This window comes from Bubalus bubalis, chromosome 20 (assembly GCF_019923935.1).
Source record: "Bubalus bubalis isolate 160015118507 breed Murrah chromosome 20, NDDB_SH_1, whole genome shotgun sequence".
Classification (NCBI taxonomy): domain Eukaryota; kingdom Metazoa; phylum Chordata; class Mammalia; order Artiodactyla; family Bovidae; genus Bubalus; species Bubalus bubalis.
The window spans coordinates 1,463,471-1,490,866 of NC_059176.1; the positions used below are offsets into that span (position 1 = coordinate 1,463,471).

At 61.5% G+C, this 27,396-nt stretch overlaps 2 protein-coding genes across 4 annotated transcripts; one reads left to right on the forward strand and one right to left on the reverse strand.

The window, feature by feature from the left end:
* The first annotated feature begins 4,713 nt into the window (after positions 1 to 4,713).
* On the forward strand, positions 4,714 to 16,481 carry TMEM179 (transmembrane protein 179). Its single transcript, XM_006079017.4, has 4 exons — positions 4,714 to 5,181; positions 10,999 to 11,136; positions 12,766 to 12,844; positions 14,224 to 16,481. Exons 1-4 carry the CDS (start codon positions 4,877 to 4,879, stop codon positions 14,401 to 14,403), a joined length of 702 nt encoding a protein of 233 aa, XP_006079079.1. The 5' UTR covers positions 4,714 to 4,876; the 3' UTR covers positions 14,404 to 16,481.
* A 1,544-nt stretch (positions 16,482 to 18,025) lies between these two features.
* C20H14orf180 (chromosome 20 C14orf180 homolog) lies at positions 18,026 to 26,613 on the reverse strand. Of its 3 annotated transcripts, XM_044932790.2 has the most exons (7): positions 26,146 to 26,613; positions 24,623 to 24,903; positions 20,979 to 21,095; positions 20,727 to 20,856; positions 20,300 to 20,426; positions 18,729 to 18,764; positions 18,026 to 18,332 (listed from the first exon to the last, which is right to left on the reverse strand). In XM_044932790.2, the coding sequence occupies exons 4-7, from the start codon at positions 20,838 to 20,840 to the stop codon at positions 18,127 to 18,129; spliced, it is 483 nt and encodes a 160-aa protein (XP_044788725.2). In that variant the 5' UTR covers positions 20,841 to 20,856; positions 20,979 to 21,095; positions 24,623 to 24,903; positions 26,146 to 26,613; the 3' UTR covers positions 18,026 to 18,126. The 3 variants fall into 3 exon arrangements, with proteins under 3 accessions (XP_044788725.2, XP_044788723.2, XP_044788724.2); XM_044932788.2 differs by lacking the exon at positions 20,979 to 21,095 and having other exon boundaries at positions 18,028 to 18,332; positions 26,146 to 26,611; XM_044932789.2 differs by lacking the exon at positions 20,979 to 21,095 and having other exon boundaries at positions 18,028 to 18,332; positions 26,044 to 26,611.
* Positions 26,614 to 27,396: the final 783 nt, after the last annotated feature.

A 27,396-nucleotide genomic window follows, 5' to 3' on the forward strand; every position in this document is an offset into this window, starting at 1 on the left:
ACCCAGTCCAGCACCTGCTGCCCCTGAAGAGGAAGGACTAGGCTCGGAGGCCTCTTTTGAACCTGAAGCTCACACATGGGGGCCCTGTTCTGACTCATTTACTGAGTCCTGTGGAAGGAAGTCTGCCAGCTTTGGCTGCTCCCGGAGCAGGAGAGAGCCCACAGAAATTCTGAGCTGAGATGTGGGCAGCCCTGTGCTCGGGGCATACTAACGGGCTGGTCTCGTGCCTCGTGTTAGAGGTATTTATGTGGGAATGGATGCTGCGTTGAGTTCATAAGCCCAGTAGGGTCACCAGCGCAGACGCTCAGGTTTGGAACAAGGGCCTGCCATCCAAATGGGCGAGCTGATCACCGTTTATGCAACAGCTCCGGACCAGCCACTGGCCCTGGTGGAGACAGAGGGCCTGACACAGGGCCTCAGCTGACCACGTGGCCAGGCCCGCCCTGCACGGGCTGCCTCACAAGGTCAGGTCCACCAGCGGCAGTCCGCCTGAACATGGAAGTGCTGCTGCTGCTGAGTCGCTTCAGTCGTGTCCGACTCCGTGCGACCCCATAGACAGCAGCCCGCCGGGCTCCGCCATCCCTGGGATTCTCCAGGCAAGAACACTGGAGTGGGGTGCCATTTCCTTCTCTGGAACATAGAACACTTCAATTGGGAGGGGTTGAAGTGAAAGTCACAGGCGAGCTGTACGGGCGGGGTTCCGTTGGCATCTACCTGGGAAAACTCAGGAGAGGAGGGTGTGTGGGCCAAACGCTCTCCGCCTGTGAGTCCGGGCCTGGCCACGAGAGAAGGGAAAACTCCACAGCGGGTAGAGCTTTCGAGAAGCCTGGGGTCAATGTGCAGCACTTGGGTCGGGGCTGCTCAAGGTGGGGACCAGGCACATGCTGTGGTCTGGGGTGCACACCCACTTCAGGACAGGCGGACCTGCTAAGGGACCACAGCCTAAGGGACTCTCTCTAGAAATTGCCCTCTGCCTCCGGAAGCTGCCTCGCCCGAGACAATTCGTGCTGCCACATCCCTTGGCGTGGCCCCCGGGCCTCAGCCTTGGACATGTCCACCGACACTCAGAGCCTCCCGAGGGGCTGGCCGAGGCCTCGCTGTGGCTGCTCCCAGGCCGACAGCCCCTCTGCCCAGTTCTGCCGCCTCACTTCTTCACGCGTGCCGCCGCATGTGGATTTCAGTCTTCAGCGTCTGTTTCCCAGGGAAGCAGACCTAAGCTTCTGGTTTAGAGGATGGTGGCTATTGAGTTTTGTATGTTTGTCTCCTGTCTGTCCATTCATCTCACAAAATTCTCTTGTAAATTCTAGTGTTCTCTTAGCAGAGTATCTGGAGTGTTGTAGGTATACAGTCATGTCTGCATGCATGCTAACTCGCTTCAGTCGTGTCTGACTCTTTTGTGACCCCATGGACTGTAGCCTGCCAGGCTTTTGTGTGTCCATGGGATTCTCCACACAAGAATACTGGAGTGGGTTGCCATGCCCTCCTCCCGGGGAGATCTTAACCCAGGGACTGAACCTGGGTCTCAGGTCTCCTGCCCCGGGAGGGGGTTCTTTACCACTAGTACCATCTGGGAAGCCTCATATAGTCATATTCTCCATAAATATAATTTTGTCTGTTTCCATAGGTATCTAGCTCGTTCTTTTCTCTGACTTGTTTAATTGGGTAGACTTGCCAAACAAATTGTAGTAGGTGTGAGAGTGCAACTTCCCGTCTTGTTTCTGGTTTGAATGGGTGCAGATTTTTGATGTTGCTTTTTTATATACACTGTTTCTAAAAATTAGTTAATTGATTGATTAGGTTGTGTTGGGTCTTGGTTGCGGTGCCTGGGCAGTTGCTCTGTGGCACGTGGGATCTTAGCGCCCCGATCAGGGATCGAACACGCACACTCTGCATTGCAAGGTGGATTCTTAACTACTGAAGCACCAGAGAAGTCCCTTGATGTTATTTTAAGGTAGTTTTTTTTTTTTTTTAAATCATATTCAGGTACTTTTCTTCTTATTACACAGACTTTAAAAAAAGGAATGGGTATTCAGTTATATGAATGACTTTGGGTATCCCTGGATAAAAAATTTGCAGTTTTCTCCTTTGCTTGTTGATGTAATAAATTATTGATAAATCACCTAAAGCTAACCTGTTCTTACATTTTTAATAACTTCTGCTTGATCACATTTTCTTATTACATTGGATTGTATTCAAGATGCCAACATTTTCTTTGAAATTCTTTATATCAATATTTGTAAATGCCGTTTCTCGTTACTTTCTTTCCTTCACTTCTAAGAGGATTCTGGCATTAGTGTAACACTGACTTCTAAAACATGAATTTTGGAGTTTTCCACACTTTCTATAGATTGAAATCATTTTAATGATGAGGGACTTGCATGACTTTTGAAGGGTAAATGGAACTCATCTCTAAAAATGCTGGAGTCTTGCACCTTTTACAGTGGCAGATATCGGACTTCCCTGGTGGTCCGGGGGTTAAGCCTCTGGCTTCCAGTGCAGGGGATGCAGGTTTGATCCCTGGTTGGGGAGTTCAGATCCCATGTCCCTCTCAGCCAAAAAACCAAAGCATGAAACAGAAGCAATATTATAACAAATTCGATAAAGACTTTAAAGATGGTAGATATTCAGTAATCTTTTCAATTTATTCTGCAGTTCTCCCACTGGGTCACTTGCCTGTCTGTTGTTGTGGTCTTTTTTGTTTTGGCCAAGCTTTTAAAGTGTAAGACCTCTTCACATGTGTTTTTTAAAAATAGATGTGTTATTCCAGAGATGTCTGTCTCTTTAAATTTTAAGAAATTTATGTACTTCTGTTGGCTGTGCTGGGTCTTTGTTGCTGTGTGTGGCTTTTCTCTGGCTGCAGCGAGCGGGGCCAGCCTCCAGTTGTGGTGAAGGCCTTTCTCACTGTGGTGCCTTCTCTCGTCGGGGAGCTGGGGCTCCAGGGCACAGGCGCAGGGGCTGTGGCACAGGGGCTTTGTGGCTCTGCGATATGCGGATCTTCCTGGGCCAGGGATTGAACCCACGTCCCCTGCATTGGCAGGCAGATTCTTATTCACTGGACCACCAGGACAGTCCCCTGAGGTGTTTAAATTATCCAATCCACTGTATAATGGGCTTCTCCCATGGCTCAGACGGTAAAGCATCTGTCTGCAATGTAGGAGACCCAGGTTCAATCCCTGGGTCGGGAAGATCCCCTGGAGAAGGAAATGGCAACCCACTCCAGTGTTCTTGCCTGGAAAATCCCATGGATGGACGAGCCCGGTAGGCTACAGTCAATGGGGTTGCAAAGAGTCAGACATGACTGAGCGAGAGGCTGTCTGAAATATGGCTATAAAGGTACATTTGTATGACATTTTAAGAGAGCAGTTTGCTAATTTCTGCCAACCCTCAAAACATGCAAACCCATGACCCAGCAATTCCTCTTCTAAGAATTTCTCTTCTAGGAAATACTTGTAGCAGTGCACAAGCATATGTGTGCGAGGAAACTCACTCAACAGCATTTGAAACAGCAAAAAGGAAAGGCATTAATCAGTTACCCAAAGAGGAACAGTTATGCAAATTGTGGAATCATCATAATTATCGACTGTTACACAGTTATTAAGAAGAATGAAGTAAATCTCTATATGTGGGCAGGGAATAATGTCCATGACATATTGCTGAATTAAAGAATCAACCTGCAGAATGGTGTGTATAGTGTAAAGCATATGTGTAATTTGTGGGCATGTGTGCTTGTGTGCTTAGCAGAATGCCGAGAAAAGTAGAAGCCGGACTGTGAAGAGTGGTCATCCCGGTAGTGTGGCAGGGTGGGGGTGGGGGGGCAAGAAGGAGACACTGGCTTCTTATTTTATACGTTTCTATGTGGCTTGACTTTTAAAATGAGCATATATTACTTTGGCAATAAAACAAAAAGATTTTTTCATGCTTGCAACAAAAACGCTGATGTAATTTTAAACCACTTGGCAGTTTCTTTTAGGAGGAGGCTTTCTCTGCTCTGGGAATTGGACTAAACGTGCCTTGGTCTCAAAAGGAACTAGAAAAGGCGTTAATTCTATTAATTAATGCACCAGCAGATTCCATCTCAGCAAAGGCTGTCTTAATGAGGTGCTGGGGCATCCTTTGTTTATCTCACCAGCACCAGCACAGAGCTCTGCTTGTCAGGCCGTGTGAGAGATGGCCCTTCCGAGGGGGCCGTGGCGGAGAAGCAAAGGAGCTCACAGACCCGCTCCTGGCTCCAGGCTCCCGGCTCCGTGGATGACCTCTGTGTCGTTTTCATGACCCCAGCTCCTCCCCTCTCTGTCTCATGTCCCCTATACTTGGTGCAAGCCCAGAGTCCCGAAAGAGAGTCGTTCCAGCCTGGACAGCAAATCTCACTCCCACCACTCCCTATGGGCATCTCGTCCCTCTGAGCGCCTCTCTCCCGGCCTTCGCCCCTTAACGCTGATGTGGGTGCTGGGGACCAGGGAACCGTTCCATGTGAAGCCAACACACGTAACTCCTGGTCCCAGAGTCGGGTCTCCGTAAGCCGGCATAGCGGTCCTCCTGCTTCCTGATTTTCGTTCCGCTTCCGCGTCGGCGCCCAGGTTCCCGGCGTGGCCCTCCCACGCCCGCTGTCCAGCTCTGCGGCCTTCCGGCCGGCAGCTGTCCGCGGTGCTGACCACAGGCACGGCCCTCGCTCGGCCGCTGCGCACGCGTCCCGGGCGGGGCGCTCAGGACCCGCCGGCGCAGCCACTGCGCAGCCTCCCGCGCGGCTCCGGCCGGGCCTGCGCGCGGCGCCGGGAGACTCAGGCGGCCCCGGCTCCCGGCCGGCGCCCCTCGCCCCGCGTCCCCAGCAGGCCTCGCCGTGTCCTCCGGCCGCTTCCTCGGCCCGCCCGGCCTCGCCATGGCGCTCAACAATTTCCTCTTCGCGCAGTGCGTCTGCTACTTCCTGGCCTTTCTGTTCAGCTTCGTGGTGGTGGTGCCGCTGTCTGAGAACGGCCACGACTTCCGCGGCCGCTGCCTGCTCTTCACCGAGGGCATGTGGCTGAGCGCCAACCTGACGGTGCAGGAGCGCGAGCGCTTCACCGTGCAGGAGTGGGGGCCGCCTGCCGCCTGCCGCTTCAGCCTGCTCGCCAGCCTGCTTTCTCTGCTGCTCGCCGCCGCTCACGCCTGGCGCACGCTCTTCTTCCTCTGCAAGGGACACGAGGGGTAAGTGTGTGTGGGGGTGTCTCACGGCTGCCCTTCACCGACAGACGCAACCCTCACCCCTGGCACGGCGCCCTTTCTGCGCCCACAGCTCCCAAGGAGGAGCCCGAGCCCCTCCATCTCCCCCACGGTTCCAGAGGCCTTAAAATATCCGTCATGGCTCATCACTTCCAGGGAAACTGCCCCTTGTCTCCACGCAGAACCCAGGGGCCATGGCCGTCTCCGCACAAGGCCAGTGCTTCACCGGACAAGTGCGCGTCACCATCCACGTCCCTGGGGGCGCAAATGTTGCATCGTCATCTCTGAGCGGACTTGGGCCTCCTTCGCTGGCTCTGCGGGGTCCACACCCGTCAGCACCGCGGACAGCTCCCTGTCGGGTTGGGTCGCTGGGGAAGAACTAGGCAGGCAGAAGGCCCACCAGACTAACAGGGGACCCTCCCCGCGTCCCCATCCTCCTGGGAAGGGCGGCAGCAGAGGGAAGCTGGAGGGAAGCCCCTCGAGGCCCACCGCCGGCACTCACACCTTGGCTGGGGTATGTTGGAGAGGGAGCGGCTGGTGAGTGAGGCCCCTTCTCGCTCCTGGCCTCCGTATTTCTCTTCATCTTTCCCTGTCTTGGCTCTATTCTGTGAGAGAGGGGGATGTGGCTCCGTGGGGTCCTCAGTCAGTAACACTCCCCGGGCCTCCACCCCCGTGGGACTCGCTGTGCCCCCTCCCCCCACGCCCAGGTTGTGGATCGCCACGCCCTGGAGTGGCCAGAGCTCCTGCACAGGAGGCCAGTCCTGCCTGTTGTCAGCCCTCACATCCACGTGGAAGCCTTCTCCCAGACTCTGCCCCACTCACCGCATCCATCATCTTCTGGCAGTTCTGAGTGGCTTTTCACTTCTTTTGGGGGGAAGTAGGAGATGAGCAGAGGCCCCTGAGAGCTCTCAGTTTTGGCTTTGGGGTGGAGAGAGGGGTGGAGAGATAACGGGAGGCTGCAAGCTGAAAAGGAAAGGGGCAGCTGAGGCTGGGGGATCCCAACCCAGGAAGGTGTGAAATCCCAGCAGCCCACGCGCATGAGCTTCTGGGGCTGCTGTAACAAAGCACTGCAAACCGGGGGCTTAACACGATTTATCCTCTCACAGTCCCCAAGGCCAAAAGCCCAGAATTAAGGAGTTGACAGAGTTGGTTCCATCTGGGAAGAGAACCCTTTCCAGGCCTCTTCCTGGCGCCCAGTGGCCGCCTGCCACCCTGACGTCCCTTGGCTTGGGCCTTCGTGACTCCAGTCTCTGTCTCCCTCTCCACAGGGTCTCCTCTGTCTCTTTCCTTCTTCTTAGAAGGACCCTAGTCACTGGACCTAGGGCCCACTCTAAATCCAGGATGACCTCATCCTGAGATCTTCAGCTTAGTGACGCCCACAAAGACCCTACTCCCCAGCGAGGTCTCACTCGGTTACTGCGGTGTGGACGCAGGCCGGTGCTGCAGGGGATGCAGTTCAGCCCAGTGCACTCAGGCTCTGGGGTCTGCAGGAGCCACTTGTCAGCTGGGGGGCTGTCTGCATGCTGCGGGCTGGGGGCTCTGTGGGGTGAGCCCAGGCCAGTCCTGGAGGGCACCCGCCCTGCTCGCCCCGCCCTCAGCCTTCACGATGGCTGTGTCCTGAGGAGACGTGTGAGGCGCCACTGCACCTGTGTTGCCAAGTGCGGTGCCAGCCGGTCAGTGCCCCGGGCCAGGTCGGGGCTGGAGGAGCAGCTCTGATTATGAGACGGGGTCTGAGGAAGAGGACGGGTGGCCAGCAGGGGGGCAGGAGGAGGTCCCTTCAGTCTGCGCAGCTGAGGCAGAGGGCACCAGCCAGGTGGGGGCCGTGGCTTGACCATCAGCTCACACCCATGGTTCCTGCTCGTTTCTACAAGATAAGTGGCCTCAAGGTGTTCAGCGTCTACCCGGTGAGGACATGTAAGTGGCTCTCTAGGTGGGGCTCAGCCCCTGTGGCTCTGAGCGATGTGAGACTTCAGAAGGACCACCAGAGGCTGGAGAAGGGAATGGCAGTCCATTCCAGTATTCTTGCCTGGAGAATTCCATGGACAGAGGAGCCTAGCGGGCTACAGTCCATAGGGTTGCAAAAGAGTCAGAAAATGACTGAGCAACTAACGCACACATAAACACACACACACACACACACACACACACACTCTAGGCTGGGAACAGGCGGGGTGCAGAGAGCCCAGAGCCTGCAAGAAAGGAGTCCTGGTCATGCACGCCGCCCACTTCACACAAGCTGGGCAGGAACTGGGGTCAGCTTCTACCCTTCATCGTCTCATAGAAGGCGTGCATCAGCTCTGTGAAACCATGAGCATCCTTATTTTCTTTTTCAAATTAATTTTTCTGGGAGTGTAGTTTCTTTACAATGGTGTGTTAGTTTCTGCTATACAGCAAAGTGAATCAGGAACACATGTGTGAAGGTTGCTTAGTTGTGTCTGACTCTTTGGGACCACATGGGCTGTAGCCCGCTAGGCTTCTCTGCCAATGGAATTCTCCAGGCAAGAATACTGGAGTGGGTAGCCATCTCTTCCTCCAGGGGATCTTCCCCACCCAGGGATTGAATCTGGGTCTCCTAAATTGCAGGCAGATTCTTTATCGTCTGAGCCACCAGGGAACTGAATCAGTCACACGCATATATCCCTTCTTTTTCTTTTTTAGATTTTTTATCGTCCCTGTTTTAAAGACAGAAAACAGTCTTGGCAGTGTGCGTACCTCCCCGCACTCCTTCCTTGTGCCCGTGTCCTGAGGACAGAGGGAGCCTGCTCTCCTCTGAGTTGTCCTGGTTGGAGGAACACCTTGGGTCCTCTGTCGCTTTGCATCAGTTCCAGGGTCTCACCTGTCCTGCCGCCAGTGGCCTCGACCCTGGCAGCCAGGGCTGAGCCAGCCTTCTCTTCTCCAGGCACATCTGTTGCGGAATGTCCTTCTCGGCCATCAGGAATCACAGCCGCGTGGTGGTCCACCTGTGTCCACCTGCCCCACCCTGTCCATCACAGGACTCGGTTGTCAGTCGGTCAGCTGTGGTGCCATCTGTCTCGAGTGTCATTCTTCCATCTTAGCTCTGGTTGCAGGCCCTGGTCAAAGCTCTCATGGATACCCAGGTCACAGCTGTCCATCCGAGGGGAGCCTGGGCTGGCTGTACCCACGGTGGGCACACGCCTTGTTCACCTCTGTGTGCTCAGGACTGAGTGTCAGGCATGGTGCCCAAGAGGCACCAAATTAGTGACTGTGGAGTGAATGACAGAAAGGTTTCTTCCACTTGATGTCCTCTGCTTCACGCCACTCCTGGGCCCAGATGCCTTTGAAGATTCATGGTCTGGCCAAGGGATCAGCCCTCTGGGATCACTGTGTCTGGACCTGCCATGGGCAGAATGGTTAGATGTGGGCAGCCAGTTCTGGCACAGTTGGTCAAGCTGTACAGACCAGGGGAGCAGGTCTGGGGTGGGTCAGGGAGAGCCAGGAGGCTGGGAGGGGCGGTAGAGAGAGCGTGTGATGGACAAGGCTCTCAGGGGCGTTGGTGGCCCCTGGAGTCCAGCCCACGGAGGACCCACTGCCCTGGTCAGACTCGGGTTTTTAGAGGGTCCTACCTGCTTAGGGTTTAGCGTGCACCTTAATCTCTTAGGAGACCAACTTCAGAGACACCAAGGACACCTTCGCTCTGTGTGAGGGGCTCGTGGTTGGGTCTCACGTTCACGGTCTCGACACCGTGTCCGTGGTGCCAGCTCCCCCCTGGTGCAGAGTGCGTTTGCAAAGTGGGCGCCCCAACTTGTGCCCAGGGGGTATGAAGGGTTGGGGTGGAGGCCGCTTTTGTATAGGGGGAGTCACTCTGGTTGCTGCCTGGAGGGAGGGGTCTGTGGATCCATGGAGCCTGTGTCTTCCTGGGGCATCGCCGTGTCAGGCCCCTGGCTGAGCTGAGGGTGAGTCTCAGGCCCGGGGGCCTGGGGCAGCCTTGTGTGTCCAGGTGGCTGTGGTTTGTGATTGACGGCTGGGGAGTGCTGGGTTAACACAACCCATCTGCCTGCCCACACGTGTCCCTCAGCCTGCACATCGCTCCCAGGGCTTCCCAGGATAGCTGTCACCATGGAGACGGCACATCCAGGCAGGGCACCCTGGGAGGTGGCAGGAGGAAGGCGGAGTTAACCCTGTGAGTGCCAGGCTCGCATTCCTGTACTGTGAGCCCTGTGGGGCTGGGTGAGGCTCCCACACACCCAGTTCTTCAGAAGTCTGTAAAGCCTGGGACAGATGCCGAGGAAGTGGCAAAAAGTGAGGGAAGAGTCAGAGGCGGCTGTCGGCCGGCGGGACCCCAGCACGGGCCCTTCCCTGTCTTGTGGGATAAAAGTGAAAAAGTCGCTCAGGCCTGTCTGACTCTTTGCGGCCCCATGGACTCTACAGTCCATGGGATTCTCCAGGCCAGGATACTGGGGCAGGTAGCCATTCCCTTCTCCAGGGGATCTTCCCAACCCAGGGATTGAACCCAGGTCTCCCGCATTGCAGGAGTATTCTTTACCAGCTGCGACATAAGGGAAGCCCGGCCTGTGGGATGGAGAGCCTCAAACTGTGTCCCTTTAACAGGGATGCGGCTGGAGTGTCTGGGGCTTCTGTCTCTCAGAGACTGTTGTAAGTCACCCTCAGAGGTGGGAAGGGGCAGCTTTCGGACAGGCCGGCTGTGTCTCAGGCCCGCTGTCCAGGGGTTCCCTGAAGGTGTCTGTCTGCACAGAGGGTGAGGCGCCCGCCCGGGCTTGAGTACAGATTGTGGGGGGTGGATAATGGATGGATTGTGTCCATCGCCCCTTGGCCTCAGCCAACAGTCACCACACTCAGGGATAGTAACTTTGATGTTTTCTTGGCTGAGGTCCCAGCCGATACCTTGTTTGATGAATGTTCTCTGTGAAGACATATTTGGCCAAGCATTGTGCTGATTTGATGTCCGGAAAGCACCGATGTTCATGTGAGAGCTGTGGCAGGTGGGAGGTGGGCCTGGGCTGCCGTCCCACCTGAGGGACTTCCCTCTGCCCCCTGGCCCTTCTCGGGGGGACAGCCCTGTCCCCTGCCCCCTGCAGCCTCAGCTGGGCTACCTGCTCTCCTGCAGGACTCTGGGTCTCCAGGGGATGGTTTGGAGAAGACAGGATGCTCATGGGTGGCTAGGAGAGTCTGGAGGGTGGGTAGTCCCACCATGCCCCCTCGCTTGCCCCATGGGAGGGCAAATACTGGCGCCGTCTGAGAGCATCCCAGTGGGGACCTGCCCATGTGCACCCTGGAGAGGCCCTGGCCCCCTGGGCAGTGTAGCCCCGCCCTGAGTGAGCTCTGCTCTCTCGGCCTTGCCCCTGGGCTCCCCAGGCACCTGCCCTGGTCACCCCTTGGCCTCTCAGGTTCCAGTGGGGAAATCAGAGCAGGGTCATGTGGCCCCCAATGCAGGTGCCGGTCAGCCGCGCTGATGGCCGTGCGGGTAAATGGCCTCGGGGGTGCCTGCGAGGGTGAGCCGCCAGGAAAGGCGGTCTGGCCGCCAGCGTGCCTGCTGGCCTCGGTGCTTTGGGACCAGGTGGACTTGCGTTTAAACAGAGGCCCCGTCTCTGCTGTAAGATGGTCCCCACTCCTGGGCTTTGGGAGGATGGGCTGGGCAGCGGGGCTGTGGGATGAGGGATGCTCCGGGAAGGGCAGGGACCCTGCTCGGCCCCACCCCGTCCTCTGGGGCCCAGAGCCCAGCTGGGAACCTGAGGGCCAGGGGCTGCCCTCCCCCGCCGCCTGGCCCTGCAGCGGCGCTGGGGACCCAGGCAGGCACGGTGACCGCCCCTCCTTCCCTCGCAGCTCCTTCCTCTACGCCTTCCTGAACCTGCTGGTCAGCGCCTTCGTGGTCTTCCTGGTCTTCATCGCCAGCACCATCGTGAGCGTGGGCTTCACCATGTGGTGTGACGCCATCACCGAGAAGGGCACCGTGCCCCACAGGTGCCCCCCAACTCCCCACCAACCTCTTCCTGCACGGACCCTCCTGTGCCCACCACGGTGCCCCCATGGCCTGTGCACACCTGGCTGGCCCCTCTGCTGGTCCGCGCCCCCTTCCCAGTTCAGGGAGCCTGCAGCAGCTTCACATCAGAGCCGGTCCCCCAAGGACCCTGGGGGTGGGTTGGGGTGGGGGTGGAGGTCCCGGAGGTCAGAGGTGCCAGCTTCCCCATCATTGCCAGCACGTGGTTGGATGATGGGACCCCACGGGATGGGCTCCAGGTCCTAGGAGGAAAATGAAGATGGAGTGAGCGGGGTGCTGAGGGGCAGGAAGATGAAGATGGAGTGAGTGGGGTGCCGAGGGGCAGGACTGGGAGTTTCTGGTCAGAGGGGGTTGGGGACAGAGGCCTCGGGCCGGGAAGGATGCTCTGGGCGCTGAGTGAGGGGCCGTCTCTGGCTTGGGGGCAGCCCCACATGGAGCATGGTGACTGCCGGACCCTGGCCTAGGGTTGCCCACTGCCCAGCCTCAGGGCAGTACCCAGTGCCCCAGGACAGGGCTCTGGAAAGGCAGGGACCCTTGGGTCACCTCTTCCAGAGGCTTCAGATTCTTTCTCTAAGAAAAATCTGATCTGGAACTTGAACATATAAATCAACAAAAGAGCTGAAGTGAGAGGCAGGGGTAGGGGCACCTACTTGCTCCCCTGCCCCTTTGCCATGGGGGTCCCCAGTGCCTCTGCAGAAGCCTCGGGCGCATAACAGAGGAAGGTTAAAGCACCCAGGGTGGGTGACTCCCTTAGGGTCCACAGCAGGGCAGCCCCTCTGTGTGTGGGGGTCTTACCCATGCTGAGCTGTATGGGCTCTCCCCGCTGAGCCCCCAGCCACGTGACTCCTCACCACCCCCTGCCCCTGTCCCAAGCCCTCAGAGCACAGGCGGGCCCCTGGGTATGGCCTTGGGCTCCTCTGGAAAGGCACCCAGCGTTTCTTTACCCTCACGAACTCCCTTTCCAGCCCTTCAGCCTCATCCCACAGCTCCTTCCAGTGTGTGCCTGGGCCTCTGGGCCTCCCTCTCTCTGGAGACCAGGCTCCCATTCCTGTGTCCTGATGTTTGAGAGGCTACAGGTCCCTGAGCCCAGGCCTCGTCCATTTCAGGCTTGGGAGGCCCAGCCCGGACCAGCCTGTCCGCATACAAGGAGCTTGTGCAGGTCATTAGGACTCTGAGGGTGTCCTGCTGGTTGCCGCTGGGTTTGCTGGCCTGTGCTGCCAGCCCCGGGCGGTTAAAGGGGTGCCCCCGGATGCCCATGAAACTCAAGCAGGGCTGCCGTGCAGCTCAGTCCGGGGACTGAGGGGCAGAAGCTGCAGCCCACACCCTCTGTAGCCCCTGGCCCTGCAGTGCCATGGGGCATGGGGGGCAGGGCCGGGGGCTTCAGAGGAGTGGTGGCCAGGGCTGGTGTCCCCCACCGTTCAGGGTCAGATGGGGTCAGATCTGCAGGGTCCCTGCCCCATGGATGGGGCCCAGCAGCTCCCTGTCTGCCCCACCTTGGGGACAGTGCCTCCTCATCTGGGGGTGATGCTCTGCTGCCCCCCTGCTTGGTCCCCCCAGCGGTCACCGTCCACCCCCTCGTCTTGCCGTTTTAGCTGTGAAGAGCTCCAGGGCATCGACTTGGAGCTGAACGTGGACAACTCTGCCTTCTATGATCAGTTCGCGATTGCCCAGGTAGGCGGGGCTGCCTGGGTGGGCGGGGCTTCTCAGGGGCGGGGCTTCTTGGGTAGGCAGGGCTGCCCTGGTGGGCGGGGCTGCCCGGGTACCAGGGAGGGGACCACTCTCTGCTGAGCATTCACTGAGCGCACAGCCCCGCCCCATCCAGGAGGAAACAGACTCTTGGTTAAGGATGGTGTCTTCGTAGAGGAGACACAGAGAGTGCAGTGCTGGGGGAGCAGTCAGGAAGGCTTCCTGTAGGAGGGTTGGATCTTGGAGGTAGAGGAATTGTGTGGGTGGGAAGGAGTGGGGCGTGGAGCATCCTCGGAGGAGGGAACAGCCTGAACTAGGGACAGAGGCGGGAGGCCTGGGGGCTGAGGGGTGGCTCTGTGCTGCTCATCTGAGCCTGCAGGCTGGGGCCTGGAGTCTGGATCCTGGTTCTGGTGCCACGTGGGCCCTCAGATAGATGCTTGAGGGCCCACGGTGAGGCCCCAGCTGGAGCGGCCGGGGCAGGGTCTGAGGGAGGGGGTCCCTAGAGGGGATCCGGCTTTCCCATTTGGAGGAGCCCCTAGCCACTGTCTGGAAGACTGCTCTGCCAGTCCTGCCCCTGGATCAGCTTCGTCCCCTGCCCTCCAGGAGACCATGGGTAAGGCTAGGGACCCCGTCTGCTGGACACAAGTGTGTCGGGACATGCGGTCAGAGAGGGCCTGTCCCTCAACATCTATGCCTGACCCTGACGATGACCCTGACAGCAGGGGTGGCAGGGTGCCTGGGCAGGCAGGTTCTTTCGGCTCCGGGCAGGTCCCGCCAGCCTCCAGGTCTACTTCTGGTCCTGCATTGGCCAGTGGCCGACCTGAGGATCCTTTCCATAGTGAGGAGCCCTCTGGGGTGGGGGTTGGGGGGCTGGACGTCAGTGGGTCCAGCTGAGATGAGGCGAGCCTGCCAGAGACACCTTCATGTAGATTTAGTGGGAAATGCTCCCGCCCGAGTTTGTGCGGGTTAGATAAGGAAGGTACGGGCTGAGTGATGACAAGCACCTTCCACTGAGCCAGTTTAATTGCGCCTCGAGCATGGTTCTGATTAAATTGTTTCCCCTCCAACTGTTTGGAAACAGCAGATAAAGGTCAATTTGTTCTAGCGATTGGAAGAGGCTCCCTTACAGATGAAACGAGCTCTGCTTGGAGCCGAGTGGGTCCAGTACCGCCCCCCGTCCCGGGGACCCCACCTGGGCGAGGGTGGGCAGTGTTCCCGAGGCAGGGGCGCGGCTTGGGGCCAAGAGGGCTACCAGATGCTGGGGGGTGACGCCCCCATCCTGTCTGGCCCTGGGGGGTGGGCGGGCGCCCCCGGCAGTGGCCCCTGGACCTGGCCACCCGCTGACGCGCTCTCCGCCCCTGCAGTTCGGCCTCTGGGCCTCGTGGCTGGCCTGGCTGGCCATCACCGTCTTGGCCTTCCTGAAAGTCTACCACAACTACCGCCAGGAGGACCTGCTGGACAGCCTGGTCCACGAGAAGGAGCTGCTGCTGGCCCGGCCCGCCCCCCGGGCCGCCTTCCAGGATGAGAAGAGCGCCGTCATCTAGGCCGGCTGGCCCCCACCCGGGCTGGGGGCACGTGCTGCCCTGGGCCGTGGCCCTGGTTCTGCCCAGCCCCCACGCCTTGCATGCCTCCCCTCGGCTCTGTGTGCAGTGCTGAGCGACCCCCTCACTGGGCACCCGGTTCCCACCCTGAACCGGCCTGGCAGCTGGCGGGGCTGGGGCCACCCTCAGCCCTGGGCCGGGGGCGCCTCCCCCAGGCTCCATGCAGGGGCCTCCGGCCGTCCCTGGGGGTGAGCCTTGGGGAGGCCCCCGGCCAGTGGGTGTGCTGTGGTCATGGCTCCCCACAGGCCTCAGCTGGATGCCATCTGTGTGACCTGCCAGGTCCCGTGGCAGCAGCCTGCGGCCCCAGTGTGGCCCCAGTGGGACCCCAGTGGCCCACGATGGCCACACGTCACTCTCGTCACCCACTCCTGAACCGTGCAGGGGGATGAGGAGCCCACCACTTGCGGGCCAAGCGCTGCGTGTGGGAAGGAGCCCCTCGCCCCGGTGGCCCCCAGGGCTAAGAGCCCCTCTGCGCCGGCTCCAGAGCCCCTGGGAAAGCACAGGGTGGTGGGTTGGCCTGGAGTCAGGCCGCAGCGGTGGTGCAGGCTTCCTGGGGGCCTGGCCTGGGGAGGCCCCAGGGCCCACCTGTGGGCTGGGCCTGTGCTTGTGGGGTGGAGACGTGGGCTCCGGATGTGGGGGTGACATCTTGCAGGGGAGAGGGGCCAGGTGCCACTGCGGGTGTATGAGTGCATGTGAGGCGTGTGAGGGTGTGGACGTGTGTGTGATGTGAGTGCACGTGGTCACAGTGTGTGCGAGCATGCGTGAGTGTGCACATGAGCTTGCACGGCGAGGTGTGAGCGTGTGTGAATGTGTTGTGTGTACACATGGGTGTGCCCGTGCACAAGTGTGTGTGCGAGCGCGGTCTGTGGGTGGAGAGCAGAGCGGGCAGCTGTCTGCATCCCCATCCCCAGGGCCCCCCGTACCCCAGAGGAGGGGCCGCTTTCCCATCTCAGGGGGCCCCGAGGGTGCAGTCCTGCTCCCGTGGCAGCAGGCGGAGGACCTGGGGGAGGACCCGGGGCCTGGGATTTGGTGCTGAGCCACCTGGGGCTGCCTGGCTGTGGATGCCGCTCAGGGCTCCCAGCTCAGGAGGCAGGCCTGGCCTGCGTGATCGTTTGCAGTGGCTCCATCTCCCTGAAAGGAGGGGCCTGGGGCGTCCAGAGGCCGTGGATCTGGGCCTGGGTCTGGGGGCCCGTGTGGCAGGCGGCCTGGCCCTGGGAAGCACAGTGCAGGTCACTTGTCGTGATGTGCTCGGCTGGTACCTTTCTGGAGGGGCTCGGGGCGGAGGTGATAGAGGCTCCTGGCATCTTAGATGCTCTGGCCCTTGGCCTGGCTGGGGGTTCTGGCCAGAGGATCAGGGACCTTGGGGAGGGGGTTTGACAGAACCTGAGGCCCCCAAGGGGATCTGCCTGCCCAGTCCACTGGTCCCTGAGAGCTCCTGGTCTGTTCCCCACAGAAGGGGGTGGCTCTGCCTTGTCCCCCAGCAGGCGGCAGCCATCTGGGCCCTGGAGGGCGAAGCAGGCCCTGGATGTGGGCTTCTGGACTGGAGGCTCTGCTGCAGGTGTGGGTGTGCCGGGGCACTTGTGGGTGGCCTGGAGCGTCTGGGCAGCCCTTCGGTCAGACCAGCAGAGACCTGTGTCCACTTACAGGGCCACCTGCAGAGCAGAATGGTCGCTGACATACAGGCTGTCGTGGGCCAGCTGCACTGGCACCCCCAGACTTCCCATCCTGCGGCTCCTGGGAAGGGCACGGCTGGCCTCGGGGAGGGTGCCCTGGGACAGGAGCCAGTGGCCTCGCAGTGGGCTGGGAGGGCCCCCTGGGGCTGGACAGGAGGGGCCGGCCGTGCCCCGGGGCCCCTGAGGAGGGTCTGCCCTGCTTCCTCAATGCCTGCTTCTCCCCACTGCTGTTTGATAATGGACATCCTATTTTAATTCTACTCCAGCTTAACTGAAAGTGAAGGGTCTTCAACGCAAATGTATTTATTTCTCAAGTCAAAATAAAAACAAAAATACCTGAGCCTCTAATGTGGACGAGCGATTAGGTGTCTCTTTATCCATCTTTTCTGCATCTTCAGTTTGCCTTTGTTTCTATTGTTCTGTCTGCTTTCAATTTAAGACTGAAAACACTGCCTTCTGTGTTTGCTCCTGGAGTTTCCCAGACTTTCTAGGAACCGGGAGTCCCCCCCGCCCCGGCGGCTGCAGTCTCCATCTGCACGTTTCCTCGTGGGTTCCATTCTGCTTCCCTTCACTTCTCGGGTGTGAGGATGGATTTCATGTTTCAGAATTCTCAGCGTTCTCAGATGCACCTTGAGCGATATTTTACCCAAAGCAGCGGGGGTCCAGGAGACCCTGCAGACCCTCCGGAGCTGAGCGGGTCTTTGCAGAAGCCCTGAGCTGAGAGTGGTGGGCCGTGAGGAGGGGTGTCGGGGAAGCCGGGTGCCTCCGAGTGCCCCCCTCATGACGGGCTCAGGGCTGGTGGGGCTGAGCCCCGTGGGTTTGGGTCTGCCACTTAGCCTGCCTGTCCTCTTCAGGAGGTGGGTGGGCGCAGGAGGTGGCGGGTGTCCATGAGGGAGGCAGCTGTAATGCTGGAGGGTCCCCAAGGGCCGCTGCCCCCGGAGGTGGGCCTCTGTCCTCTGGGCTCCCGGCTCAGGGCTCCCTGAGTTCTGAAGCCTGAAGGGACCCTGGAGACGGGTGCCCCGGCCCCTGAAGCCCTGGGGGGCCAGCTTGCATAGCACCCCGACCTCTGCAGCGGCTGCAGAAGTGAATCCACAGCAAGTCGGTCCCGACTTCCCTCCTTGGGGCCAATGTCTCTGGGAGGAAAGAGGTGGCAGTGTTTCAACAGAAAACCGGCATCTCCCCACTTAACCCGTGGGGGCAGATGGCAGGAGCCCAGGTGGCATGCGGATGGCTGTCTTCAGGCTGTGGGGGGCTTCTCCCCCAGTGGGGCCTCCCTGCTTTGCTCAGGCCCCTCTCCCTCCCTGTGTCTGAGGGGACCCAGGGTCTGTCTCCACAGGGCCCCCTCGGTCTGGCTGTGTGGGCTACACGGTCATGGGGCTCCCAGGCTCCACACAGCCCAAGTGGGGCCGTTGGGACCCAGGCCCAGACGGCCGCCTCCCGAGGGCAGCGACCCTGCCTCTCAGCCCTCCCGTCCCGTCTCTGCTGCCCCCAGGCCGGCGGCTTCGGAGATGCCAGGTGGCACACATGCCCCGGACAAGCAGGGCTCCCCAGGCCAGGGGCCCAGTGCTGGTGGCAGGTAAGCTGGGGTGCTGGGCCCCCCTCACATGACTGCAGGAGAGAGCGTGCCCCCAGCACCTCTCCCGGTGGGGTTTTGGGGTCTGGGCTGCGGGTCCCCAAGCAGCAAAGTCCAGTTTCCTTTCCTTCTCTGGGTGCGCCCGGAAAGAGGGAGGGTGCCCCCGGCTCCAGGGGCTACACGCAGACGCCTCCAGGCCCAGCTCAAGGTCACCGAGAGTTCCTGCCAGGGTGAGGGGGCGCCGGAAGGGTAGCCCCAAGGGCCGGAACCCCTGGGTGCCCGGGTCTCAGTGGTGATCTTCTTGTTTGAAGACCTCCCAGTGGACGCCCCTGGGCCCCGGGTGCCCGGGTTTCAGTGGTGATCTTCTTGTTTGAAGACCTCCCAGTGGACGCCCCTGGGCCCCAGGGGCGGGCGTTGCCGTCAGAGCTGCAGCAGGCAGTGCCAGCAGTCCAGGGCCGCCAGCTGCAGGCGCAGGAGGGCGGCGAGGAGCCGGGCCCGGAAGTCCTCCAGGGCCCTGGCCACGGGCCCGGCCTGGCCGCAGCACATGCCCAGCGCCAGCGCCAGCAGGACGCAGGCCGTCAGCCGGAGGAGCAGGGAGCCGCTGCGGGGTCGTGGCCGGCTGGGCGCTGGGGGCCGAGGGGGCAGGTTAGCACGGCCGGCAGTCCTGACCCCGGCCCCGGCGGGGACCCCGTGGGCGCCCTCCTCCCTGCGGGGTCGGGTGCAGACACTGTGGGGCTTCCCCAGGGGCTGGAACCTCAGTGACCCCCAAGGTCCCCTGGGGGCCTGGGTCTCCCTGTCCCTCTCTGGCCAGTGGGTTCCTTGCAATGGGGGCCTGCTGCGGGCACCCCACCCTGCGCCCTCCCATGGAGGGCAGTGAGGGGCAGAGGGCAGCCCTGGGGAGCTGCTGCCCACCTGCGTCTGTCAGGGACCCCAGCTGAGACGGGGGCCCTGCCAGGGTGGGGGTGCTGGAGCCGTGGGGGCAGGGCCTCTGGGGGTGGGGGGGGTGAAGACACTGAACTTACCCTGGGCAGCAGCGGTGGGCTCCCTGCAGGCGATGTCTGGGGAGGAGAGTGAGAGTGGGCTTGGGCGGGGAGGGGCCTCCCCTCGAGGAAGGTGCACCCACTCCACCAGCCAGGCTCCCCGAGGGACTCCCCCGTCAGCCGCCCTCCTGAGGACCCTGAGTCTGACCAGGTCAGACAGGGCTCCCTGCTTTGCCGATGGAGATGAACTCCTGCAGGTCCTGACCCGGCCAGGTGGTCCACCCCCTGGCTGGCCACTCCGCCAGCGCTCCCCGGGGTCCTGCCTAGCCTCTTAGGCTTCAGGTTTCGGCTTCCAGATGCTGGGCACCTCCTGGGGGTCCTGGGGGAGGGGTGTATGTGGCGTCTGCAGGGGTCCTGGGGCGAGGGCGGCCGGATGCCTGGCCTCCTGTCCATCCTGCTCAGCTCACTGAGGGCCCCAGGCCAGTGCTGACGGGGCCCTGACTCCCCATCTGAGGGTCTCTGCTTTCGGGTGTTGGGAGCTCCTGGGGGTGGGGCCGATCTAGGAGGGAGGGGCAGCTGAGTGTCGGGGCAGGGGTCCTGCTGGAGTCCTCTCCCGCTGGTTACCACCAGCCTTCACAGGAGACTCTGACATGTGTCGGGGCGGTGAGCTGCACTCACAGCTCGGCAGGACTCGGAGCCCCATCCTTAGGGGCCGTGGCAGCAGAATCTAAGATGCCCCCAGCCCCTCCCCGGTCCCTGCTTTTGTGTGGTCCCCCCTGCTTAACGTAGGGGCCTGTGACGCGCTTCCACCAGCAGGACACGGCAGAGGGGCCAGGGTCCCGCAGCTCCGATGGGAATCCCCACGGGGCACCGAGTCAAGAGACGGGGTCTCAGATGAGCTCTCCAGGCAGAGGGTCTGGAGGTCAGGGAGAGGCTCCGCTGCCGCCCTTGGAGGTACAGCTTGGAGGACATGAATTCTGTAATAACCCCCGTGAGCTTGCACTAGGGCCCTGGGCCCCGGGTGAGGCCCGGTGCTGGCAGACTCCCTGATGGCCACCTCCTCGAGGGAGGGCTGGCATGGCTGTGCCCAGGGCCCGGACCCCCAGGGCCGCTGAGATAATCAGCATGAGTTGCTGAAACGGCTAAGTCTGTGGTATTCATCATGAGACATCGCTAGCTGATACAGGGCTGTGGCCCATGGGCAGGGCTGGAGTAGGAGTGAGCTGGGCGGGGTGGAGGGGGCAGGGGTACAGAGCGGGCTCTGGGGCGGCCCCGGGGCACTGGGAGGAGTGGGGAGGACTGGGGAGGCGGGCAGTGAAGGCTGGGGGCAGGGAGGAGCTTTGGGACGCGGGAGGGGAGAGCAGGCAGGCGTGGGGAGCCCTGCCCTCTGGGCTTTCCTCGAGGAGGTGGGGTGGCCCGGGGGCTCTGCTTCTAGGTCTCCTGTCCGTTGTTGTCTTCCTGACTGCTGCTCGGTCCCGACCGACCGACCCCACGGGCCTGGGTTCTACTGTGAGGACAGGGCCGTGACTGCGGTCTCTGCAGACGGCCCTCCACGAGGTCCCGGCAATGGCCCCCCGCCCGCCCGGCTGCGGCCCGCTTGCCTCCTCTCTTACAGTGGACGGCCACCTCCAGGGGCTCTCGGAACCGCACATGTCTCGTGGTCCTCCGTGGCTCGTCCCCACGGCCGCAGCGCTCCTGCGGGCTTCGTCTCAGGATTGAGGCGGGGCCCTTTCTGCCCTCCTGTGGGGTGGGAAGTAGAGGCAAGTGAGTCCCTCAGTCTGGCCTCCCGGAGGCTGGAGAGGACAGGCAGCCTCGTCAGCGCGCCTGCTGCCTCCTCTGGGCTTTGCCAGGGGGACCCCCAGGCGGGGGGGTGGGCCAGGCCTCCTGGGTCTCCCAACCCAGCCCTCTCCCCCTGGGGTTCCTGGGGCAGAGACCCACCCCTGCTTCCTTTCCCTGCCTCCCGAGGAGGCCTAGCTCTCGGGCCAGGTGCAGGGGGCCCTGGGCCCCTGAGACCAGCGCCCGCCCAGGGCCCTGCCGTACCCTCCCCGCCCTGGGCGTTGTCGGTGTGCCTGGAGCCGCCTCCTCATTCTTCCTGGTCTGATGTTGAGTCTCTGGCCGGGAGTCAGGGCTCAAGGCGTGCTCTGCAGTCTTCATTTACTGGGACATGGTCCTGAGATAAGCACAGACATTATTTATTACCCAGGGAACATGCGCAGGAATAAAATAAAAGGGGGAGAGATTCTTTCCAGGAAGCTGAGCTGGCATCCCCCCACCCCTCAGCCTCCCTTTGACCTGCTCCCGGCGCGCAGGAACACTGCTTGCTCAGAACCGCATGGTCAGCGGCCTCCCCTGCTGCCGTCTTCTGAATCATCAGCTTTAATGGCTGCATAATATTCCGCAGGGCTGACCCTGTGATTTAAGACCACGCTCCTTCATTAGTGGGGATGTTCGGGAGGTTTGCATTTTACCGTTGCCACTTGCGATTTTTTTGAGGCCACAGATAAGACTGCAGTAAACATCACTGCTGCTTCCTTCCTGGGGATGCTCCAGGCTGAAAGCCAGCATCCAGGGTTCAGCAGGGCTTCGTGGGGGCTGGGAAAGGCTTCTCTGGGGCTCACGGGGGCTGGAGCTGCTGGGCCCACCCCTCAGGCCCGCCCAGACTCTCTGTCTTTCCCTCTGTCACTTTGTCCCTCCCTCTCTCTCTCCCTGGTTTTTAGATTGCTCATGTACTAGGTGTAAGGTGGTACTGTCCCCTCCGGGAGCTTCTGAGTGCGGCCTGTCTGGTGTGAATTTTCTTTCACGTCCTTTGAAGGGTCCTTGACTTTTGAGGTCTCCCCCAGTCCTGTGCGGGTGAAGGCAGGCAGCCCCAGGCCTGCTTTGAGCCTGTGCAGCAAAGTGGGCACCGGGGGTATGGCCAGGCCCTCTGTGCCCCGTCCCCATGGACAACAAGAGCAGAGTGGCGTGGGCGCTTCTCCCCTCTCCTCCCCAGCCCCAGGCTCTGCCGGGGTCCTGCTCTGGGGTCCTGGGCGGGCCTTCCTGCTCCCTCTCTACGGGGGCAGATGTTTGTGTTTTATGAGGTGGTGTCCTGGCTTCCATCCATCCTCCAAGGACCCCGCCCCCAAGGGTGGAGGTAGGGCTGAGTGAGGTGGGAGCTGCCGGGTTGGGGAGGAGTGCCAGGAGGGGCCTGGTTTGGGGGAGGGCTCTCTTCATCTGGGAGATAACAGCCTGGCCATTCAGTTATTTCAAAAAGGAGCAATTTTTTCCTGTCTCAGCATCAGGCTTTTTATTGCAAACAGGGTCACGGGGGTGGAGGGGTGGGGAGGGAGGCCTGCTCTCGCAGAGGCCCTGGGGGGCCAGGGCTCTGCCAGCGGCCCAGCGGTTGAACCCCTACCGGGGTTCCCAGGGCCCTGCCCCCAGGCTGGGGGTGGTGGGACAACGTGTGAATGTGTGCACACCCGTGCGAGCACTTCGGTGAGTGTGCACGTGTGGATGCCCATACATGTACATGTGCACGCACATGTGTAAGTGCTGTGTGCACACGTGTGTGTATGTGGGTGCACAGGTGTACCTGCATATGTTGGGCAAGAGTGTGTGTACAGCTGTGCGTGACCGTGTTCACCTGTGCGTGTGAGTGCACACGTGTATGTGGAGCATGTGTGAGGATGAGTGTCAGTGTACGTGCCTTCTGTCTGTGCACACATGTGCCAGTGTGCGTGTGTGTGTGTGTGAGTGTGCCTGTGCACGTGCGTGTGCCCGTGACTGGCTGTGAATGTGCAATGCGGTGAGTGTCCCTGGCAGCTCCGAGCCGCCAGGGTGGGCAGCCTCACTCAGCCCCATCCTGCGCCGCCTGTGAACTTGTGTGACCTTGGCAAGCCCCTTAACCTCTCGGAGCCTCTGTTTCCTCAGCTGGAAATGCTCTGCAGCTCTGGTCGGGGTAAGCGTGGCAGCTTCTGGCAGGGCGCAGGGGTGACCGGGACCTGCCTGGGCTCACAGCCAGTCAGCCTGGGTCAGCTCTCAGGGAGAGGGAGCGACCATGCCCAGCACAGAGCCCATGTGCATGGGGGAGCTCCCTGCGGGGTCCCTTGCCCGCCGCCTCTCAGGAGCCCTGGCCTCTCTTGCTCCCATCGGCCTTCTGCCGCACCCACAGCCTTGCCCAGGCTCCAGCTTCTGTTAAAGGGCACGCCCGGCCCCTCCCCAGCGGAACTGGGGCCTCTCGGCCCCCAGAACTGGCCTGAGTGCTGGGCTCCACCCTTCTTAGGCTCAGTGGCCTCGGTCAAGCCGAGGGGCTGGGCCTCAGTTTCCCCCCTAGGAACTCGGAGGAAGGCGTGGCTCTGGTCTGCCCAGCAGGTGAGGCTGCTCTGGGCCCTGCCTCCCACCTGCCTGCAGGCCCCTCTCCGCCCAGGGGTGGACACCCTGTGTGGGGGTGGGCAGGCCTTGGGGCCTCCAGCAGGGACAGCATGTAACATGAGTGTCCTTCTCCGAGACCGCCTTGTGACAGATGGGCGATAAGGGTGGAAAATAGCTCTGGGCCTGCAGAGTGTCACCCGCTCCCCCACCCCCTGTCGTGGCAGGCACAGCCTGTTAGGCCACTGCCTGGGGGGGACCCTGTCCTTCCCTGGGCTGGGGACCTGCTCTGGGCCCCCCCAGAGCTTCTGGTCCAGTCCTGGGGGCCCTGAGGGGGCCAAGCGGGGCTCCTCAAGGTTTTGCTTGCTTCCCAGGAGAAGGGGTCTGGCCAGGGCTGCACCCCCCAGGACCCCCGCCCCCCGATGGCCTGTGGGCTCTGGCCTAGCACCCTCCCTCTGTGACCTGACACCTTTGGGAGCCGGTGACAGTATCCACAGCAGTCCCCTGACCTGCCTGTTCCCCGGCCTCCGGGGGTGCAGGGTGGGCTGGGCCGGCCAGCTCTCTCCTGGTTCAAGGCCTTGGACAATGCCGAGCCCTGGGCCCTGGCTCTCTGCCGTCTGCCCCGGCCCCACCGGGCTCCTGCCTCCTGCAGGCCAGGCGGTCTGCACCCTGTGTCCGCCCCCCACCCTGCCCCTGGCCTGCTGGCCTCTGTCCTCATTGGGGGCCCTTCCTCAGCTCTGACCCCACCATTGCTCCATCACCCTCCAAGCCTCCCTGTGCCCGGCTGCCTGCAGGGCCCTAGACTCAGGCGATGGCCAAGCTGGGCAGGTCCTGCAGCCCTCAGGGGCCCTGAGCCCAAGCCGGCAGCGACTCGGCTGGCCTTCCCGCTGTCCTGTCCCTCGGGACATCACCTCCAGGGGCGTCCAGCTGGCAGAGGCGGGCGAGCCAAGCCAGCCAGGACCCCACCCTGGAGGCTGAGCTCACGCATCCCCCAACTCACACACCATACACGTACACACACCACACAAGTCACACACACACCACACACATGTACACACCACACACATACACATGCACATACACCTACACCCACACACTATGTACACATACACACACCACACAACTCACACACACACCATACATGTGTACACACACATGTACACATACACACACACCTACACTCTCACACGCTGTGTACATGTACACATACCACACAACTCACACACACCATACACATGTACATATACATACCTCCACACTCACACTATATACACATACACACATCAGACACACTCATATATACCACACACATGTACACACCACACATACATATACACACATGTACACACACACACATACCTAGACACTCACACACACATACTCCACACACACATACCCCTCCATTCTCACTCCGTACATACCACATACACACACACACTCAGACACACTCACACATACCACACACATCATACCCATTTGTACACACACATATGTACACCACACATATACATGTAACACACAGCACACACACGTCACACACATGTCTCCACACTCGCTGACACGCACGCACTCTCGCCTGCTGCCTGGCTCACCTGGGCTCCTGGCTGCCACACCCGAGGTGAGCTTGCCCACCTCCACCCGCGGTCCACTGGCGATCAGAGCCTCTGGCAAAGAGGGAACCGGAGCCGGGGCAGCTTGCGGGCGGCCGAGAAGCTTCTCTTACACTACAGGGCGGCGGCTTCAGCGGCCCTCTGGACGGCCCTGCTGGAGGAGGCCGTCGCTGTGGGGCTGGTGGCCTGGTGGCGTTTGACTCCCGCCCAGAGTGGCGGGCTGAATTCAGGGGACTGACCCCATGGACTGTGCCTTTTCTGAGCTGCGGGAGGAGAAAGAAGGCTGTGGACACCCCCGCGCCGGCTCGCTGCAGGCGGGTGGGAGTAGGGAGGCCGGCCGGCCAGCAGCCCCGGCAGCTCTCAGCCTGGCAGCTCCCCAGATAGCACCGTTTCCGAATTGAGCCGGGGGAGGACTCAGGGCAGCCCCATGGGCTGGTCTCACTCGCTGGGGCTGCCCGCTGCCTCTGGCCCTGCCTAGAACGGGGAGTCGGGGAGCGGGAGCTTGCCGGGGGTCCCTGAGGCCCCTCCACACTGGGACGCTCAGCCTGCACGTTTCTGGGGCGCATTTAGTATGTGGGGTGGCAGCAGGCTCTGGTGATGTCTGTGTGGCCGAAGCAGAGGGCAGCCAACCTCGGCCTCGAGTGCCCCAGGTGATGGGGCCTGTGGGCCCCCGTCCAGACCCTGACCACGCTCACCCCGAGTTCCACCCCTGGGTTCTGCCCACTGTCCAGAGTGCCAACATCAGGTTGGAGAGCTAACGCTCCCTGGGTGCCTGCACACAGCAGGTGCCAAATAAGTGGTGCGTCCTGAGCTCCCCACGCACATGGTGGGAGGGATGGGGATTCCCTCTGATTGAGTCAACTCAGAAAAGAGCCGTGTCCCTGGGGACGCCCGAAAGCTGTGGCCTGGGCTCCAGTGACCCCAGGAACGTGTCTGTTCCCTCTGAGCTCGGTCCTCGGCAAGTCCCCTGAGGCCAGAGGGCTGGCAGGGGTCAGGATCCCACCCTGCCATCCAGGCTGCGGTCCCTGCCGAATGCCCGGAGCCGTCCTGTGCCTCAGAAGGCCTGACCCGGGGTGTGGGCGGCGTGTGGAGGGCCCCGCATGGTGGCTTTGCCCATGCATGGCCTGGCCTCGGGCAGGAGCTTGGATGGAGGGCCAGCAGGGCCCTCGGCTCAGGCCTGGTCCCTGGAGAGACGCTCAGAGCGTTGGGGGCCGGGACGTCACTGAGGGCACTCACCACCCTCTCTGGGCAGACCAAGCATGAGGTCCAGAGGGGCCGGGGCTCCTGGCATTACGAGTGCCTGGCTCGCCTGGGGCTGTGCCCAGGTGAGCCCTGCAAGCCCCCAGCCCTGGCGAAGGAGACGGGGGGCCCCCAGTGTGAGCTCCGCCCGCCCGCCTACCCACCTGCAGCAGGGTCCCCGCCTGCATCCGTCTTGGGGCCTCTCCGCCCTGAGCCTCATTCCTAAACAGGAATGAGCATCCCCTGCTCCCCGGAGCGGCTCTCACCTGGCTCCCTCCCAGCTCTGCGAGGGGTGGTGCGGGCCGGGCTCCACGGCTGCCCCAGCAGGAGTCGTCCAGCACAGTCTTGGCCCGGCTGGCAGTGCCCCTCCTATGCCCTGGGGAGGTGGGCGCTGGGTTGCTCGGGTGAACGGGGCCACGCCTGCCTGGCCTCCCACAGCTCTGGAGCTGCTGCCTGCCTGCCTGCTCGCGGGGCTGATTTCTGGCCAGTCTACGTTCCCGCCCCAGGCCCCTCTGCCGGGTTGCAGAGCTTGGTCAGCTGGCAAAGGCTGAGCTATAATTACTCTCCTCTTTGGCAGAAATAGCAGCGACCCCGAGGACAGGCCGCTGGCCCCAGAGCGGGGAGCGGGTGGCCGTTTCCCAGGCCCTGAGAGCATAGGCCGGGCCTGCAGACAAGACGAGGGGTCAGCGCCCTCTCACTGCCCTCCAGGCCTATGTGTGTCCTCCCGGGCCAGTTCTGGAGACAAGCAGTTCTTGGAAAACCTAAGGGCAGCGTCAGAGGCAGAGTGTTGCAGGGAGAGGAGACGGGGGCCTGACGTGGGGGCCGGGCGGGGTGATCACAGTGACCAGCCGCTGACTGACCCGGCCCAGAATGGAGCCCCAGAATGGACAGGGGCCTGCCCTGCCCCCTGCTCCTGCACCCGACACATCCTGCCTTGGGAGTCTCTGGAGGAAAGGGCAGAGCACAGATCCCAGGCTGTGGGATCAGGGCACCACATCTGAGGCCCAGCACTGCCCCGGGGTAGAGGGGCCACGGGGCTGAGGGCCCAGCATTCCCATGGTCTGTCCTGGGCCGGGAGCTGGGGGTTCAGCTCTCTATTGTGTCCCATTGCCTGGCAGGCGCTGAGCTGCCCCAGACCTGTGGATGAGGAAAGAGCAGGTCAGAGGGGGAAGGTCACACAGCCTTGAGGGGCCTGCCTGGCCCAGTCTTGGTGCCCCCTGTCCCCCAGCCCCCAACCCAGACCACCTCCTGATGTGCATGTGGCAGCCCCTACGGAACGCGGTCTCAGACGCGTGGAGGGACCCAGCTGCCGGGAGGATGGCGTGGGTGTGGCCACTGGCTGCTGTCACACGCGTGTCTGCACACACCTTGCCTTGACACAACCCACATTTCCCGGCCCGTGGCCCCGGCCATCTTCAGAGCCCCCACTCGAGCCGCTCCAACCCCCCACCAACCCCCTTTCAACAGTAAAGACCCATGACTACGTTGCCGCGCCCCCTCAATCCAGGATCATCTCC